Source organism: Cervus canadensis, chromosome X (assembly GCF_019320065.1).
Source record: "Cervus canadensis isolate Bull #8, Minnesota chromosome X, ASM1932006v1, whole genome shotgun sequence".
In the NCBI taxonomy this organism is placed as follows: Eukaryota; Metazoa; Chordata; class Mammalia; order Artiodactyla; family Cervidae; genus Cervus; species Cervus canadensis.
Window position 1 is genome coordinate 5683107 of NC_057419.1, and position 17024 is coordinate 5700130.

General features: G+C 60.5%; 3 protein-coding genes across 9 annotated transcripts in view; 1 reads left to right on the forward strand and 2 right to left on the reverse strand.

Moving 5' to 3' along the window:
• Positions 1-4972, reverse strand: SLC25A6 (solute carrier family 25 member 6). Its single transcript, XM_043457634.1, has 4 exons — positions 4718-4972; positions 2509-2995; positions 1408-1548; positions 1-548 (listed from the first exon to the last, which is right to left on the reverse strand). The coding sequence occupies exons 1-4, from the start codon at positions 4826-4828 to the stop codon at positions 391-393; spliced, it is 897 nt and encodes a 298-aa protein (XP_043313569.1). The 5' UTR covers positions 4829-4972; the 3' UTR covers positions 1-390.
• A 2657-nt stretch (positions 4973-7629) lies between these two features.
• LOC122434363 lies at positions 7630-13302 on the forward strand. 5 transcript variants are annotated; one of them, XR_006267343.1, is made up of 6 exons: positions 7630-7856; positions 8303-8397; positions 8534-10596; positions 10705-10840; positions 12341-12786; positions 12881-13302. XR_006267343.1 is itself a non-coding variant. In XM_043457636.1 (2 exons), the coding sequence occupies exons 1-2, from the start codon at positions 7872-7874 to the stop codon at positions 8659-8661; spliced, it is 654 nt and encodes a 217-aa protein (XP_043313571.1). In that variant the 5' UTR covers positions 7869-7871; the 3' UTR covers positions 8662-9170. The 5 variants fall into 5 exon arrangements, 1 of the variants encoding a protein (XP_043313571.1); XR_006267344.1 differs by having other exon boundaries at positions 10476-10596; XR_006267345.1 differs by lacking the exon at positions 8303-8397 and having other exon boundaries at positions 10476-10596.
• Positions 9173-17024, reverse strand: part of LOC122434352 (probable bifunctional dTTP/UTP pyrophosphatase/methyltransferase protein) — a 22241-nt gene continuing 14389 nt past the window's right edge. For all 3 annotated transcript variants that reach the window (XM_043457609.1, XM_043457608.1, XM_043457610.1), the window contains 5 exons: positions 15248-15411; positions 13589-13721; positions 12449-12592; positions 10753-10875; positions 9173-10143 (listed from right to left, as the gene is read on the reverse strand). In XM_043457609.1, coding sequence (XP_043313544.1) covers positions 9923-10143; positions 10753-10875; positions 12449-12592; positions 13589-13721; positions 15248-15411 — 785 coding nt within the window. In that variant the 3' untranslated portion in view covers positions 9173-9922. The remainder of the gene's footprint in view (positions 10144-10752; positions 10876-12448; positions 12593-13588; positions 13722-15247; positions 15412-17024) is intronic.

A 17024-nucleotide genomic window follows, 5' to 3' on the forward strand; every position in this document is an offset into this window, starting at 1 on the left:
CTCTGTGTCCCGATTTTATTGTTCCGCAGCGGAAATGCCGGACAGAGAAACATAGTCGCGAGTACCCGGCTGTGCAAAGAGAGGATAGTGCTTAAGTACAAATGGAGAGATGATTTTCTTAAATAAATACTTAAACACGGGTCGGTCCTACAAGCACCTGGAGTCTAGGTCTGGTGTGCGGAGCTGCCTCGACTGTGGACCCACGGAGATCCCCCGATTGCCCTCTCCCCCCACCCCAATCAACGCGTGGACCCAGGGCCGATGGTCCGCCGGCGAGGAGCCCCCGGCGCGGGGCGGCCCGGCCCCGGCGGGGACGCTGGAATTTCTCGAAGTCGGTGGTCCGTCACAGTGAGGGATGGCGCGAGGCGGTCGCGGCGGGCGGCCGGGTGCCTAGATGACCTTCTTGAGCTCGTCGTAGAGGACCAGCACGAAGGCGCCGCCCATGCCACGCAGCACGTTGGACCAGGCGCCCTTGAAGAAGGCCTTGCCGCCCTCATCCTTGAGGATCTTCCGCCAGCAGTCCACCGTGCCCTTGTACATGATGTCGGCTGCGGGGAGACGGCGGGGTCACGGCGCGCTCGGACGCGGCCCCGGGGGACCTGGCAGAGCTAGTGAGCCCGGGGCCGCCGTCTTCGCGCCAGGAGGAGCTCTGACCCGAGAAGAGGTGGCTTTGGGAACGCGCTCTCGGGAGAGGATCAAGCCCAGGACTCCAGCCCCCACGAGGCGCAGGGACGCCAGGGCAAAGACCAAGGAGCTGCGGGTGCGGATGGGCACCCACGGGGGACCCCCCATATCAGATCACCGGACGCCAGAAGGGCCCTGTGCCTGCCCCACCCACTCCCGCCCCCATGAAGCCCGGCGTGGACGGGCACCCGTGCGGGAACCCCATATGTGATCACGGGATGCTGGAAGGGCCGGTGCCTGCCCCGCCCACTCCCCGCCCCCGTGAAGCCCGGCGTGGACGGGCACCCGTGCGGGAACCCCATATGTGATCACGGGATGCTGGAAGGGCCGGTGCCTGCCCCGCCCACTCCCCGCCCCCGTGAAGCCCGGCGTGGACGGGCACCCGTGCGGGAACCCCATATGTGATCACGGGATGCTGGAAGGGCCGGTGCCTGCCCCGCCCACTCCCCGCCCCCGTGAAGCCCGGCGGGGGCAGGCACCCCCGTGGGGCCTCAGAGAACCCCCAACACCTGGAGGACTCTTCCCCCCCGCCCCCTGCTCCCATGAAAGCCGGCTGCCTCTCTGTGGGACCAGACGCTGGCCCCCGCCTCTGCAGGAAGACCCAGGGCCGCTCATGGGGCCCCCGGCACCTCCCCGAGCCCATCAGAGCGCGACCCCGAGCGAATCCTTTGACCGCCCCCTACCCCCGCCCCCCCCCACCACGGCCCTGAGCTGAGCCAGTACCTCCTTTACGCCCCGACTGCATCATCATGCGACGCCGCACCGTGTCGAAGGGGTAGGAGACCACACCCGCCACGGCCGTCACCGTCTGCGCGATCATCCAGCTCACCACGATGTGCGTGTTCTTGGGGTCGGGGAGCATGCCTGCGGGCACGGGGGGGTCACGGGGTGAGGCCCCAGGGCTGCCCACACAGCCATGTGGAGTTCCTAGCTCCACGGGGGACACTGGCCTGGCCGGACTGGGGTCAGTACACGCCCTGCCGGCTGGCAGGGAGGGGACGCTCTGACACCTGCTCCACTGCTGAGGGTGCCAGCCGGCCCGGCCCCGCCTCCGGGGCGGCGCACCTACAGGGACTGAGCCGTGCCATCCCCCAGATCGTGGTGGAGCCCCAAACCCCAGACCCAGAGGACGTAACCGTACGTATAGGAACGCTATCGTATGTATGTAACTGTAGGTACCCTAGTACGGGAAATCAAATATTTTACAGACAAAACCGAATTCATAGGGAAAAATTCTAACACTATAACTGGGGTCCTTGTAAGAACAACAGGTCAGGGCAGACAGACACACAAGGACAGCACGAGAGGATTCGGGGAGGAGAAACCAGCCCCGCCCACACCAGGGTCTCAGCCTCCAGGACTGGGAGCAATAAAGGTGCGCTGCTTAAGCTGCCCTGTGATATCTGCCCAGGCCAATCAGGAATCCCTCTTATCAATGGTGACGAATTTACATGTTGAATCCCTAACCTCAGGAGCCCAGAATATAGCTGTGATTGGAGATGAGGGTCTTTCAAGAGAAGATGAAAACGAGGTCACCGGGGTGGGTCCTCAGCCCACAGGACTGGGGTCTTTATGAAAAGAGGTCAGACACAGACAGACCCAGAGGGAGCAGCTCATGAGGATTCAGGGGGTCCACAGGCCCAGGAGAGAGCCCCGCCCACATGTGGCTCCAGCCTCCAGGGCTGGGAGCCCCCAGCTATCTGCAGCCGAAGCGCACCGCCCCCCCTCCAGGAGTAGGCCCCCGCCCCCAGGGAGCAGAAGGCCCTGGCCCTCCCGGGAGCCACCCCCTACCCCTGCCTCCAGCTCCGCGAGCAGGGCGCTCACCCTTGGCGGTGTCATAGATGCCAAAGTAGGCTGCGCGGTAGATGATGATGCCCTGCACGGACACGTTGAAGCCCTGGTACAGCCCGCGGATGCCATCGGACTTGGTGATCTTCACCAGACAGTCTCCCAGGCCCTTGAACTCGCGCTCACTGCCCGACTTGCCCACGTCGGCCGCCAGGCGGGTCCGGGCGAAATCCAGCGGGTAGACGAAGCACAGAGAGGTGGCGCCGGCCGCCCCGCCCGAGGCCAGGTTGCCTGCGAAGTACCTCCAGAACTGGGTGTGCTTGTCCACGCCCCCCAGGAAGATCTGCTTGTACTTGTCCTTGAAGGCGAAGTTGAGGGCTTGCGTGGGGAAGTAGCGGATGACGTTCGCCAGGTTGCCCCGCCAGAAGGACAACACGCCCTGCTCCTTGGGGATGCGCACGATGCAGTCCACGATGCCCTTGTACTGCTTGTCGGCCGCGATTTGCTTGCTGGCGTGCTGCACCTGGGGGGCGGTGGGGGGGAAGACACAGGGCTTTACCGGGGGCCTGGGCACACCGCCATGTCGACTTATGAGGAGATTCTGGTGAAGCTCTGACAGCTCTGAGCGATTGCTCCAAGGAGGTGAGGGAAAGGTCAGTATGGATGAGATTCTGACCCACAAGTTCATTTTTTCGCAGAGCGTTTCTTACGCTCAAGGAGCATTCGTCACCGTGAAGGTTTTTCAATGCTTTTTCAAACATGATGGACAGGGAAGCTTGGCCTGCTGCACCTTGGGGCGGGGGTGAGGGGGAACAGGGCTTCACCCAGGGTCTCGGGCAGACCTCCATGTCCACTTGTAAAAAATACACAACTTGGAAGTGGCGAATTAAGATCTGGGGCAAAACGAGAATTACACCCCGGGGGGGGGGGGGGGTGCGGAGGGCAGCCGAGATAGCTGAGAGATTGCTCCAGAGGTGAGCGGGAAGGTCAGTATGAATGAGATTCTGGTCAATGGGAAATTCACAGAGTAAGCACTTATTTTCGCAAAGCCTTTCTCATAGCCTCAAGGAGCACTCGTCACCGTAAAGGTTTTTAGTGCTTTTCTAAACATGATGGAAAGGGAAACCTGGCGTGCTGCAGCCCATGGGGTCGGCAAACGATTGGACACGACTGAGCGACTAAACTGAAACATGAGGAGGGCAAGCGAGAAGTGAGCTCACAATCAGCCACTGGAAACATCTGTCTGATGACTTGACCTGTCACATTTTCCCAGAACCCGCATGCCTCATTCCTGCTCTCCACCCTGAAGTCCTTTCACGGGGTTTGAAGGTCAGAAGCACCTGATTTAATACCCATAGAGGCGGCTCAGATGGTCAAGAATCACTCCGCAATGCAGGAGACCCGGGTTTGATCCCTGAGTCAGGAAGATCCCCTGGAGAAGGGCTTGGCAACCCACTCCAGTATCCTCGCCTGGAGAATCCCATTAACAGAGGAGTCTGGCAGGGCTACAGCCCATGGGGTCGCAAGAGTCGGACACAACTGACCTAATATCGCTTTCAGAGGTAGACAGCAGGTGCCCACAAGTGTCAATTTGCAGTTGACACCTGCAAAAATCACCAACGACAGACGTGTCCTTAATAAGACATTTATACGGGGCCTTTAAGCTCTCCTAACATCCTTCCTGGAGAATCCTATTTTCTTTAGGGGTTGCAATCACACTGCAACGCTAATTCCACTAGCTTCCCACTTGTGACGCTCAAAACAGACCAGTGCAGTTTATTCCGCGTCAGAACCGAGCAAACAAGTGCGAACAGTGGGCGAAGAGGACCAGTACAACGACGGGGACGAGACAACTGCCCTCGCGCGACTCCGTCCACCGCCCAAGGGCACGAACCCCACACCCAGCCTCGCAGGGTCAGTCCACGCGGCTCTCCCACCGCGCCTGCGCGCCCTAGCGCCGCAGGCCCCAGTGCGCACGCGCGGAGGCCGCTGCCGCCGGCCGCCCACCGCGCCTGCGCTACCCCGCGCCCCAATGCCGACGCGCAGATATCGCCGCCGGCCGCCCCCCGCGCATGCGCTCCCCCCGCGGCGGCGCCCACGTGACGCGACCCCCCGGAAGCCGGCCGGGTCGGCCGCGCGCGGACAAAGCGGCGCGGCCTCCCCGCTTCCGGTCGCGGGTCGTGCGCGCCCCCGAGCTCCCCGGGGCCCGGCGCCGGCCGCCGCGCGCCCGCAGCCTGACACGCACCTGCAGCAGCAGCTTGACGCGCTCGATAGGGGCCACGGCCGTCTTGGAGATGGCGGCGGCGATGCCCCCGGCCAGGAAGTCCTTGGCGAAGGAGATGGCCTGTTCCGTCATGGCGGCGGGCGGAGAGCGGAGCGGAGGCGCAGAGAGGCAGAGAGAGACAGCCGGATATTGGGCGCCGCTAGTTCAGCGCTGCCGCCGCCGGGACCGAAAGGACTGGGCGGCCACCGCGCAGCCGCTAAGGGGCCCGCTCCCCGCCCCGCGGCCCCCGCGCGCCTCGCCCATTGGCTGTGCTGCCACGTAGGCCCCGCCCCCTGGGCGCGCGCCCCGCCCCCGCGCGGGCTGCCGGGAGCGGCGCCTCGCCCCGCCCCGTTGGTCCGTACGGCCGCTCCCATTGGCCGCGCCGCCGCCCTGCTCCGCCCCTTGGGCGTGCGCCGCGACCCCCGCGGGCTGCCGGGAGCTGCGCCTCGCCCTGCCCCGAGGCCCCCCGTGCGCCGCACCTATTGGCTGCGCCACCACGCAGGCCCCGCCCCGCAGCCCGCGCGCCGCGCCGCGGGGCATGTTGGGAGCCTCGCCCCGCCCCTGCGCCGAGCGTGCCCGGGGCGGGTCACGGTGAGGTGAGCGGCGGCCACTTTGACCTTGTGAAGGTCACGCTTGGTGTGGCGACCGCGACGGGCTGCGGCGGTGAAGGGGACAGGTCGGGCCTTGCGGAGAACCGCGCCCTCTCTTCTCCCGATCGTAGCCCCGGACGCTCGGGTCCCCAGGCTCGTCCTGGAGATCGTCCAGTCCGGCCGGTCCGATCGTTGAGGCCCGGACCGCAGGTCCGGTGCAGGTCTCCGCGCCGCAGACCTCCGAGTCCCGGCCGCGACCCCCACCCCCAACCCCGCAGCCCCGAGAGACCCTGATGACCCCTGGCGCCCTCCAGGCCCCGCGTCGCCCCGGGGGACGAGCGATGCAGTCTGTGGGTTCTGACCCAGCGTACGAAACCGCCCCAGAACCCCGCGCGGGCCGGCTTCGGAGCAAGGTTTGCCTGTGCCCCGCCCGGGAGCCCCGAGTCCGCCCAGGAGAGCGCCCCCGGAGGACCCAGCGCCCCGCCGTGCGGTCCCCCAGCCCCGACCCTGAGGCCTCCGGGTGCACTTGGAGGCCCCAGGATGGGGAGGTCTGGCTGCCTTTCCAGGGCCCAGTGGGGCTCACACTAGGGGTGTCCCTGTCAAGCCGGGCACCGCGACTTGGAAGAGGGTCTCCTAGAAGAACAGGGACACGTGTGCTGAGGTCACAGGCTCACTGACGGGTGCACGCACGTGAGTGTATACGTGTGTCCACAGACATGCTCGCGTATGCAGCCATTGCACATGCCCACGCGCGGACTTCTGTGCACACGTGTCACACGCGGCATTATAGGCCCCCTGCCTCCAAGGGCGTGTCCGGAGACCTTGGTGTTTGGAAGGCCTGACCGCCTTGTGCAAGTGGTGTTCTTTCAGGCGTGTCTGACCGTTTGCAACTGTGGAATAAAAAAAAGTACAACTTGAGAGTTGTGAGTTAAGTTTTGTTTGGGGCAAAATGAGGACTGCAGTCGTGGGAGGCAGCATCTCAGATAGCTGAGAGACTGCGCCAAAGCAGCAGTAGGGGAAAGTCAATGTATTAAGTTTTGGTGAAGGGGGAGTTCAATGCGATGAAGCACTTGGTTTACAAAAAGTTTCTATTAGTCTTGAGGATCTAATGTCACCATGAAGGGATTTAGTGATTCTCTAGGTATGAGGGACTGATGTTGAAGCTGAAAGTCCAGCCCTTTGGCCACCTGATGCGAACAGCTGATTTCATTTGAAAAGACCCTGATGCTGGGAAAGATTGAAGGTGGGAAGAGAAGGGGACGACAGAAAATGGTTGGCTGGCATCACTGACTCAATGGGCATGAGTTTGACTGAACTCCAGGAGTTGATGGACAGGGAGGCCTGGCATGCTTCGGTTCATGGGGCCACAAAGAGTCGGACACAACTGAGCGACTGAACTGAGCTGAACTGGACTAGATATGAGGAGTTGCAAGGATTGAGATCATGCAATCTGTTCCTAAAAACATCCAACTATTAATAAAGACCTGTCCCACCACATCCCCTGGAGCACAGAGTGCCTCAGTCCACCCTGAACTCCCCCAGGGATTGTTGAAGGTCAACAGCAATAGCAGCAAGGAGGTTCAACCTCCCTAGAGGCAGATGACAAATTGCCTTTGTTGTTCAGTTGTTGGCAATGCTCTTTGCCAATTTTAGTTGACACTACCCCATAGACTTTAGCCCTCCAGGCTACTCTGTCCATGGGATTTTCCAGGCGGGAATACTGGAGTGGGTTGCCATTTCCTCCTCCAGGGGAATCTTCCCCACTCGGAGTGAATCCAGATCTCATCCACTGCAGGGAGGTTCTTTTCCTGTCTGAGCCACCACAGGAAGCCCTGTGAACTCCTTTTTGAATTTTAAATAATTAAATAACACAAGTCCTAAGTGTATCATCCTGTGAATTTTCACAAAGCGAATGCCAAAGTGTGTCACCAGCCAGGTCCAGAAAAAATAAATCTTTGTAGCAACGCGGGTTCAAAGAATTATTTCTTAATTTGCCTCTCTCTCCCCTGTTGTTTTTTTCTCTAACCCCGTCCTCTTTTTTTTCTTTATGCCCCGCCCCCCAACTTGGGCTCAGATGGTCAAGAACCTGCCGGCAGCGCAGAAGAGCCAGGCTTCGATGGCGGGGTCGGGAAGATCCCCCTGGAGGAGGGCATGGCCACCAAGTCAGGTATTGTTGCCCGGGAAACCCGCGGACAGAGGAGCCTGGTGGGCTATACAGTCCATGGGGTCGGAAAGAGTCGGACACGACTGAGTGACTGACACTTCCTTTCCTGTTTCCGTGGCTTCTTTCTTTCTCATCCCTGCCTCTAGGTCCTTTCTGCTGCCCCGCCCTCCTTCTCATGAGGGGGTCTCCTCCAAGTGACACTGGATGGATGGATGCTAGGGACCGACCCATAAGAGCCCAGCACACCCCCCCCCCCCCAACCTCCTCCAACCCCCGCCCCAGCCGCTCATTCATTTCTCCAGCCCCCGGTGACCTGGCAGGAGGGCCTTCCAGAGTCCTCTCGTGACTTCTTTCCTGGGAGAGGCTGGTAAGAGGCCGGAGAATGGCCGGGCCCAAGAGGGGTGGGTACGGATCAGGTGGCTGTCAGCGGGTTAGGATTGCAGCGGGGGTCGGGGGTGGGGGGCGGGGGAGGGCCTTGGTGTTCTGGCATTTTCTGAGGCTTCACTGGGGCTTGCCTGGGGCCTGGAGGACGGAGCTGGGTGGTGGCCCAGCCCGGTTCCAGCCGGCCGCGACTACACGGCGCTGGAAGAGAGGGCGAGGCCGCCCCGGGTTCTGGTCGCTGGCTGCGGGGCACGCCCCGGTCAGGGAGGCATCTCCCCGGTCATCTGCAGTTTGTACACAGCGGGCACCCGCCCGTCTGGGCGGGACGGGACCCCGCGATGCTTATCACTGCCCGCTGGGCCAACGAGGACCAGCCAGCCGGAGCTGGTCCTTCAGGCGGGGAGGCCCTGGCAGTCCGCACTTTGCTTTCAGAGCCGGCGTTGGGCACAGCAGGACGGCTCTCTGCAGCCTCGGTGTGGCGGTGGTGGAGGCGGTTAACCTCTGGGCCACTCTGTCCCCTCCCCTAGGTGACGGATCCCCCTCCCTGGGGCCTCACATGCATCCCAGGGGTCACCCCCACTCCGACCCCCCCGCCCAGGTCAGCAGCTTGCTGTCTGCGGGAAGGACTCAATGAATGTGACATCTGTCCTCCTTGCTCACTAGGGCGCAGAAAGTGTTTCTCCTTTAAAAGCATCTCACGTGGGCCTTCGATGGAGGTCTGCTCCCTGTGTGTGTCCTGGGGACGGGCTGGGGGCATGGTGACCCAGGCCATGTGCTGCAGTCACGGCTGAGCCGGGAGGGCGGCAGGACCACAAACACCCCGGGTACTGGGGAAAGACTGTGCACCCGTGGGATTGTGCACCCAGGTAGACCGAGGGGTGGGATGGGGATGGTTAAGGGAAGTGGGATGGCGGCTGGGGGGTGGGGGTGGGGGTGGGGGAAGGAAGGGGGTCCTGTTCCCGGACTCCGGGGGGGCAGGGGTGCAGAGACAGCGGGCTGGCCCCCATTCCTCAGCACCCTCCCGAGGTTTAATTACGATATTCACAGCGTTAGAGGCTGCGTATCCGAGATGGTTTTTGTCGTCTCGCTGCTAAGTCATGTCCGACTCTGCGACCCCATAGACGATAGCCAGAGTAGTGGCACGGGTGGCCGGCCATGTCCTCCTCCAGGGGATCTTCCCGACCCCGGGATCGAACCTGCGTCTCTTAGGTCTCCTGCATTAGCAGGTGGCTTCTTTACCACTAGCGCCACCTGATCGTTTGTGTATCTAAGCAATGAAGAGACAGGTTATGTGTCCGTCAGTCATATTTCCACTTCTTGCCTTTTAATTTTTTTTTTTTTTTTAACTGCAAAGAGTCCCAGCAGGACAAGGAGAGTGAGGCGAACAAGGGCCCCAGGGGCCGTCCTCCCTGGCTTCCGCAGACGTTAGCTGCCGTCAGCCTCCAGCTGGGGCCCTCGCTCGGGCGTGTCCCCGGCTCAAGGGCCTGGTCGTGGGTGTGGGCCCCCGAGTCCGGCCTGCACCAGGCGCACTGTCCAAGGACTCTTGGGCTGGGGGGGTGGGGTTCGGGTACCCCCCTCCCCGCGGGCCGGTGCTCTGACCCCTCTGGTTAGAAGAGCAAGTTTCCTCTAGGGAACCTGCTGTCTGGAGGGACCGCGCCCCCCACTCGCCCCCGGGGAGCAGAGGGCTGGCTCTGCACGTCACTCGTTCTCGCTGGGGGCCCAGCCCGGCTGTGACCAGGTGCCCTCGGGAGAAGGACCGCACCCCCTGCCTTTCCCCGGGGTCCCCTCTGTCGGTCGCCTCCTGCCCCGGGGCGCCCCAGGCCCCTCTCCAAGTCCCCGCGACCCCCGCCCCCCCAACAAGCACTGCCAGCCCGCGTACCCTTCCCCTCCCGGGTTGGGGGTGCGCATCTCCTGGGTCCAGGGCGCCCCCTACAGACGCGCGCGGAGACTGCCTGCTTTCCGCCTCCTTTAATAATCGTTGTCCCGTGTGGACGCCTCTTCTCCGGGAATCACCCCCAGGCTCGCGCAGCGACCCTCGGGGCGGGGCGACCCTCAGGGCGGGGCCCGGGTCCCGAGGACCACGTGCAGCAGGTCTCCCGCGCGCGCCGCCCGCACGTCCCGGAAGCCGAGCCCCTGCAGGAGGCGCCGGTACTGCCCGGGGCCCCGGGGGGCCCGCCCCGCCCCGAGGATCTGCAGCCCGGGGGGCCTCCGCGCCGCCCCGCCAGCGTCCTCCTCCTCCACGGGCGCCAGTTCGGCCAGCAGGAGGCCAGCGCCTGGGGAGACAGACACAGAGATAACTGGGAAGGGACGCGCAGGCATCCCAGGACCCAGCCTGCGGGTGCCCCCGGGGCTCCCCCGGACTTCCCGGTGGGAAGGTGGGAGGAATTCTGTCTGCAGGGACAGGGCTGCAGACTCTGCGATGCCCGGAGGTGCGGTCTGCTCTGTCCCTCAGGCGTGTCCGACTCTGCGTCCCCGTGGACTGTAGCCCGCTGGGCTCCTCTGTCCACGGGGTTCTCCAGGCAGCAATACTGGAGTGGGTAGGCCTGTCCCTTCTCCAGGGCATCTTCCCGACCCAGAGATCAAACCCGGATCTCCCGCACTGCAGGCAGATTCTTTACCGTCTGAGCCACCAGGGGGAGCCCATGAGACGCCATACGCTTACTGCGGCTGGAAAGCTCAGAAATGAATGAGGGGCAACTGGCAATCAGCTATGGCCTGGGCAGGCGGTAAACTGGGCAGCGGACCGTGGGCTGGATGGGTGCGGAGGCGGACTGTGTGACATGCATCCAGGTTTCTTTCATTTTTTTTTTTTTTGATGGGAAATTGTCTTTAAGTGTGAAGAAAGGCAAGTGCACGAAGAAAAGGCAAGTGCAGGGTCTCACCTGCTCTGCAGCCGCGGGAGACCAGGCTCAGGAGCCCGTGGAGTCTGTCGTCAGGCCCGTCGTGCACAAGGATGCAGAGAACGTACAGGTCTGCGGGCGGGAGGCGGTCGCTGGCAAGGTCACCTGGGTCACACACAGACGGGGTGGAGGCGTGCAGGCCGCAGGGGCTGCTTCTGCAGCCAGCGTCCTACACACAGATGTGACCCCGACACACACAGACACACACACAGACACACACACAGATGTGACCCCGACACAGACACACACACAGACACACACACAGATGTGACCCGGACACACACAGACGCACACAGACACACACACAGATGTGACCCGACACACACAGACACACACACAGACACACACACAGATGTGACCCCGACACACACAGACACACACACAGCTACACACAGATGTGACCCCAACACACACAGATGCACACAGGAACACACACACAGATGTGACCCCGACACACACAGACACACACACAGCTATACACAGATGTGACCCCGACACAGACACACACACAGACACACACACAGATGTGACCCAGACACACACAGACACACACAGATGTGACCCGGATATCACAGACACACAGATGTGACCCAGACACACAGAGACACACACAGACACACACACAGACAGACACACACAGACACACACACATACAGCTACACACAGCAATACACAAATACACACAGACACACACACAGATGCACACACAGACACACACACAGATGTGACCCAGACACACAGAGACACACACAGATACACACACATACAGACACACACAGGCACACAGACATACAGCTACACACAGCAATACACATATACACACAGACACACACACAGATGTGACCCAGACACACACAGCCACATACACATACAGATGCACAGACACACACGGGAACACAGATACACAGATACACACACTGACACGTAAGCACACACAGAAGCATGCATATGTACACATACCCGCACACGCAACACCCTGGTGGCTGAGACAGTAAGGGATCCACCCCCAGGGTAGGAGACCTGGGTTCCATCCCCGGGTTGGGAAGATCCCCTGGAGGAGGAAATGGCAAGCCACTCCAGTATTTTTGCCTGGAGAACCCCATGGACAGAGGGGCCTGGCGGCCTGCAGTCCATGGGGTTGACGTGGAGTGAACAGCTAACACTTTTTCACTTTAGCCACACAAACACAGATACACACACACACACACACGCAGGAAAATACACATATAGACACATAAACCCAGGTACATACACATTTAGACACACACACACACACACAGACCACATATGCATGCGCATACACACATACAGGTACACGGGGACACATTCACAGGCCCAGAAACACACAACACACAGTCAGAGACAGAAGTGTACACATATAGACACACACACACTCCGTATGTGTGTGCGTACTCAGTCGTGTCCAACTCTCTGAGACCCCATGGACTGCAGCCCGCCAGACTCCTCTGTCTGTTGGATTTCCCCAGAAAGAACACTGGAGGGGGTGCCATTTCCTCCTCCGGGGATCTTCCCGACCCAAGGACCGAACCCGCGTCTCTTGCTTTGGCAGGCGGGCTCTTTACCGCCGAACCACGAGGGAAGCCCTACCCACCCGATACAGGAGATAAATAAGGTCGCCCAAAGAGTGACCGCTGGCAGACAAGGACGCCGCACTGACCTGGCACAAAGTGGACCCGCTCTGACGGCCGTGCGTCGGTCTGAAAGTCCCCGGCAAGCTCGATGACCTCTGGGAGGTCAAACACGGTCACCTGCAGACGTGGGTACTCCTGGACAAGCTTGTGGGCCAGGGCGCCTGTGCAGCCTGTGGGAAGAAACGTGGACTCTGGACCAACCTGGCCTGTGTCCAGAAGCTCAGCCCTGGCAGGACCAAGTCAGCGCTCTTGGACATGACCTCAGCATGTGCCCTCACAGGAGGTCAGCCAGTGGGGAGATCTCTGCTGTCTCAAACTCAGGGCCTTGTGGACTGATGGTGGACCAAGCGCTGGCCCGAGCCAGGTGAGCAGAGTGGAAAGAGATCCACAGGGAATCCTTAGGGCAGAGTTCTAGAGAGTTACACTCTTTCCTTCTCTGTTCTGTTGCCGGAATGCAGGTGTGATGCCTGGTGCCACAGCAGCCACTCTGGGCCACCAGGAGGAAAGCTGTGCAGAGGATGGGAAAATGCAAGCTGCCAGCTCAGGAGCCCTCCTAGGACCCCAATCCCACTACATCCCTTGGGAAGGCATCTGCTCCTCCTCCGTCTAATGTCCTGGGGGAAGGACTGGCTGGGAGGGGAGGAGGGTGTGTGTGTGTGGCATAATTAGCCCTCATGAGATGGCAGCAGACAGGTTCCACGGCCCCCTGCTCTGCTTGGCAGCCCCCAGGAAGGGTTCCATAACCTCTACCAGGATCTGAGCCACCCCTGGGACCTCCTAGCACTTGGGAATGTCAGCCCAAGCCCCACATCCACCCTGGACACATTTAGATCCTTGTGTGGTTTGTAGAGATAAACCCATTTTCCAAGTCTTGTTAGTAGGTATTGTGTGTTAGTTGCTCAGTCGTGTCTGACTCCGCAACCCCATGAACTGTAGCCCACCGGGCTCCTCTGTCCATGGGGATTCTCCAGGTAAGAATACTGGGGTGGGTTGCCATTCCCTTCTCCAGGGGATCTTCCCGACCCAGGGATGGAACCTGGATCTCCTGCACTGCTGGCGGACTCTTCTGCCCGGGAAGCCTATCTGTGGGTAAGGCACCTGCAGCTTCCAAGAGAAGGAAGGCTTGCAGCTGTTTGCCCTGACTGCTGTCGGCTGAAGGGATGTACCTTGCAGGTGGCAGGCGGAGGTGAACGGGGACAGGTCAAAGGCCGTGGCCACGTGGTGGGCGGTCAGCTTGCTGAGGCCATGCGAGGCCCTCATGAACTGCAGGGTCGCCTCCGTGCTCTGCTTGTGGGGGGCCTGAAACGGAACAGGATCTCAGGAGAGACCCACCGGGGGCCCAGGCGGTCCTGCACCCGCGATGACGTTCTACGTGGCCTGTCTGAGGGCAGGGGGCCTGGTGGGCTTCCCCGGTGGACCAGACGGTAAAGAGGCCATGTGCCATGCAGGGGAGCTGGGCTCCGTCTCTGGGTCGGGAAGATTCCCTGGAGGAGGAGACGGCAGCCCACTGCGGTACTCCTGCCTGGAGAATCCCATGGACAGGGGAGCCTGGGGGGGTACACTCCATGGGGTCGCAGAGAGTCAGACACGACTGAGCGACGAAGCATGGGGGGCTTGCTCGGCGGGATGATGGGGGCAGACCAGATGGGCAGGGGTCCAGGGGACAGAGTGGAAGAGGAAGGAGAGAAGAAGACATCGATCGAGGAGCCAGGAACTGCGTCCTCACCGCACACTACGCCCACCCTCACTGGGATCTCAGACTGGACACTACGCCCGCCCTCACCGGGATCTCAGACGTCCCGCTTCTACAACCGCAGGAAACAAGTGTCTTTTGTTTCTAAGTGAAAAGAAGCTGCAGATCGTTGAGTCATGTCCGACTCTTTGCGACTCCATGGACTATATACCATGGGATTCTCCAGGGAAGAATACTGGAGTGGGTTGCCATTTCCCCCTCCAGGGGATTTTCCTGACCCAGGGATTGAACCGGGGTCTCCTGCATTGCAGGCGAATTCTTTACCAGAAGGGAAGCCTTTTGTTTCTAGACCCCCTTGAGAGCCCTGAAGACCCAGACCCACTGAAGTGAAGTGAAAGTCGCTCAGGTGTATCCGACTCTGTGACCCCAGGGACTGCGGACCCACCAGGCTCCTCTTTCCCTGGGCTTCTCCAGGCCAGAGTACTGGAGTGGGTTGCCATTTCCTCCTCCAGGGGATCTTCCTGACCCAGGGATCGAACCCAGGTCTCCCGCATTGCAGGCAGACGCTTTATCGTCCGAGGCACCAGGGAAGCAGCTTGCTCAGTCATCTCTGACTCTTTGCAACCCGATGGACTGTACAGTCCATGGAATTCTCCAGGCCAGAATACTGGAGTGGGTTGCCATTTCCTTCTCCAGGGGATCTTCCCAACCCAGGGATAGAACCCAGGTCTCCCGCGTTGCAGGCAGCTTCTTCACCAGCTGAGCCACAAGGGAAGCCCCCCCAGACCCACTAGACACCCCACAAGGCTCTCTCTGGAAGGTCGGGAGCCAGGAGGCAGGGCAGGGAGGGATTTGCAGACTCCGAGCTCACAAGCCACAGTCTCTACACAGTCTAACCTCACGTAGGAAACGGGGGGCCTTGGCTTGAGGCAGCCCCTTCGTGGAAACACCCTCTTCGGGAGCTGTGGGCGGCCGGCTGCCCCCCACGCCTTCCCTGAGGACCCGCATCCGCAGCCTTCTGCCGGGAAAACGGGCTCTGATGGTCCCCGGGTCTGGGACGCTTTTGGGGCCCGTGGCCAGTCTCTCAGCGGCAGAGACGGCACGTGAGAAGCAGCGTCAGGTTCCGGGGTACCTGCGGCAGCGGCTCCGGGGTCCACGCCGCCCCCTCCCGCACGGCCCGGCCCAGGTGCGTGAAGGCGCCCCAGACGGGCCCGTCGAGGTAGGCGGCCAGGCCGTGGAGGGACTGCTCGGCGTCCGACGCCAGGTGCCGGCTGGCCGTCTCCGTGTTGCTGTAGCCTGAAAGGAAGGGGCGTCGTGGGACCCCTGTAAGGGCTCCCCTGAGCATCGGAGGGGCGGGGGAGGGGCGGGGGGAGCCGCCGCTCGGGGTCCCGGCGGTGTGAGCGCAAGCATCCTCCGGCCGACAGCGTGACACCCTCGCACGCGCCCGACTCTGCGACCCCAGGGACTGCAGCCCGCCAGGCTCCTCTGTCCATGCGATTGTCCAGGCAAGAGGACCGGAGCGGGTTGCCATTTCCTCCTCCAGGGGATCTTCGCGACCCAGGGAGCAAACCCACGTCTCTTGCACTGGCGGGGATGTTCTTTACCACCGAGCCAGCTGGGAAGCCCGTCTATGTATCAGCCTGTCTGTTTATTATCTGTCAGTCACCTCCAACTCTCCCTCATCTGTTAACCATCTGTCAATCTAGATATGTCTCATCTACCTGTTTATTTAGCAGCTATCATCTGTGTGTGAATAAGTCTATTTACCTATCACTTGTCATCTCTGCTCGTCTATCATTTATCCATCAACACATCTGTTACCTATTCATCAGTCCCTCCATCACCTTTTTATCCATCATTTATCTATCTACCCTGGAGAAGGAAATGGCACCCCACTCCAGTACTCTTGCCTGGAAAATTCCATGGACGGAGGAGCCTGGTAAGCTACAGTCCATGGGGTCACAAAGAGTCAGACACGACTGAGCGACTTCACTTTCACTTTTCACTTTATCTATCTACCCATCTTGCTGTCATCTCTGTTATCAGTTTATATCTATTGATCTATCAATTTATCTACTATCTGTTTATCCACCCATCCATCCATCAAGCCTGTATTTATCATCTGTCTTTCTGTCATCTGTCCCTTCACTTATCCTATTATCTGTTTGTCCATCTGTGTGTCCTCGATATATTCATCAGCTATCTGACTAGCTACCTTCCTATCAACCATCTGTTCATCCATCTACTTATCTATTTACATGCCTATATATTCATCTATGAATCAATCAAGCTATTTGTCATTTATCCATCCACCCATCTATCTACTGGGCTTCCCAGGGGTCTCAGCGGTAAAGAATCTTGTGGCCAATGCAGGAGACACAGAAGACACAAGTTTGATCCCTGGGTCGGGAAGATCCCCTGGAGGAGGGCATGGCAACCCTCTCCAGCATTCTTGCCTGGAGAATCCCACGGACAGAGGAGCCTGGCAGGCTACCGTCCCTGGGGCCACAAAAAAGCTGGCCACGACTGAAGCGGCTGAGCAAAGCACCATCTGTCTGTGACCTGTTTGTCATCTGTGAACCGTCTATTTATCCACCATCCATCCATCCCATCCGTCCATCCATCAATCTAAGTATCATTCTACTACCACTCAGCGTCTAGGCATTCACCTCACCTGTCTGCCTACCTGAACAGGTAAGTAAGAATGTGCAGGTATCTACGCTGTGCACACATCCACACCCTGAGAGCTGTCTCCTTGGAGAACCTCGGTGGATACAACCCCTCTGAGTCCATAAAGAAGTCTCTCCTCGGTGGATACAACCCCTCTGAGTCCATAAAGAAGTCTCTCTCCTAAACATCACACACACACACACACACACACACACACACACACACACACACACACACAC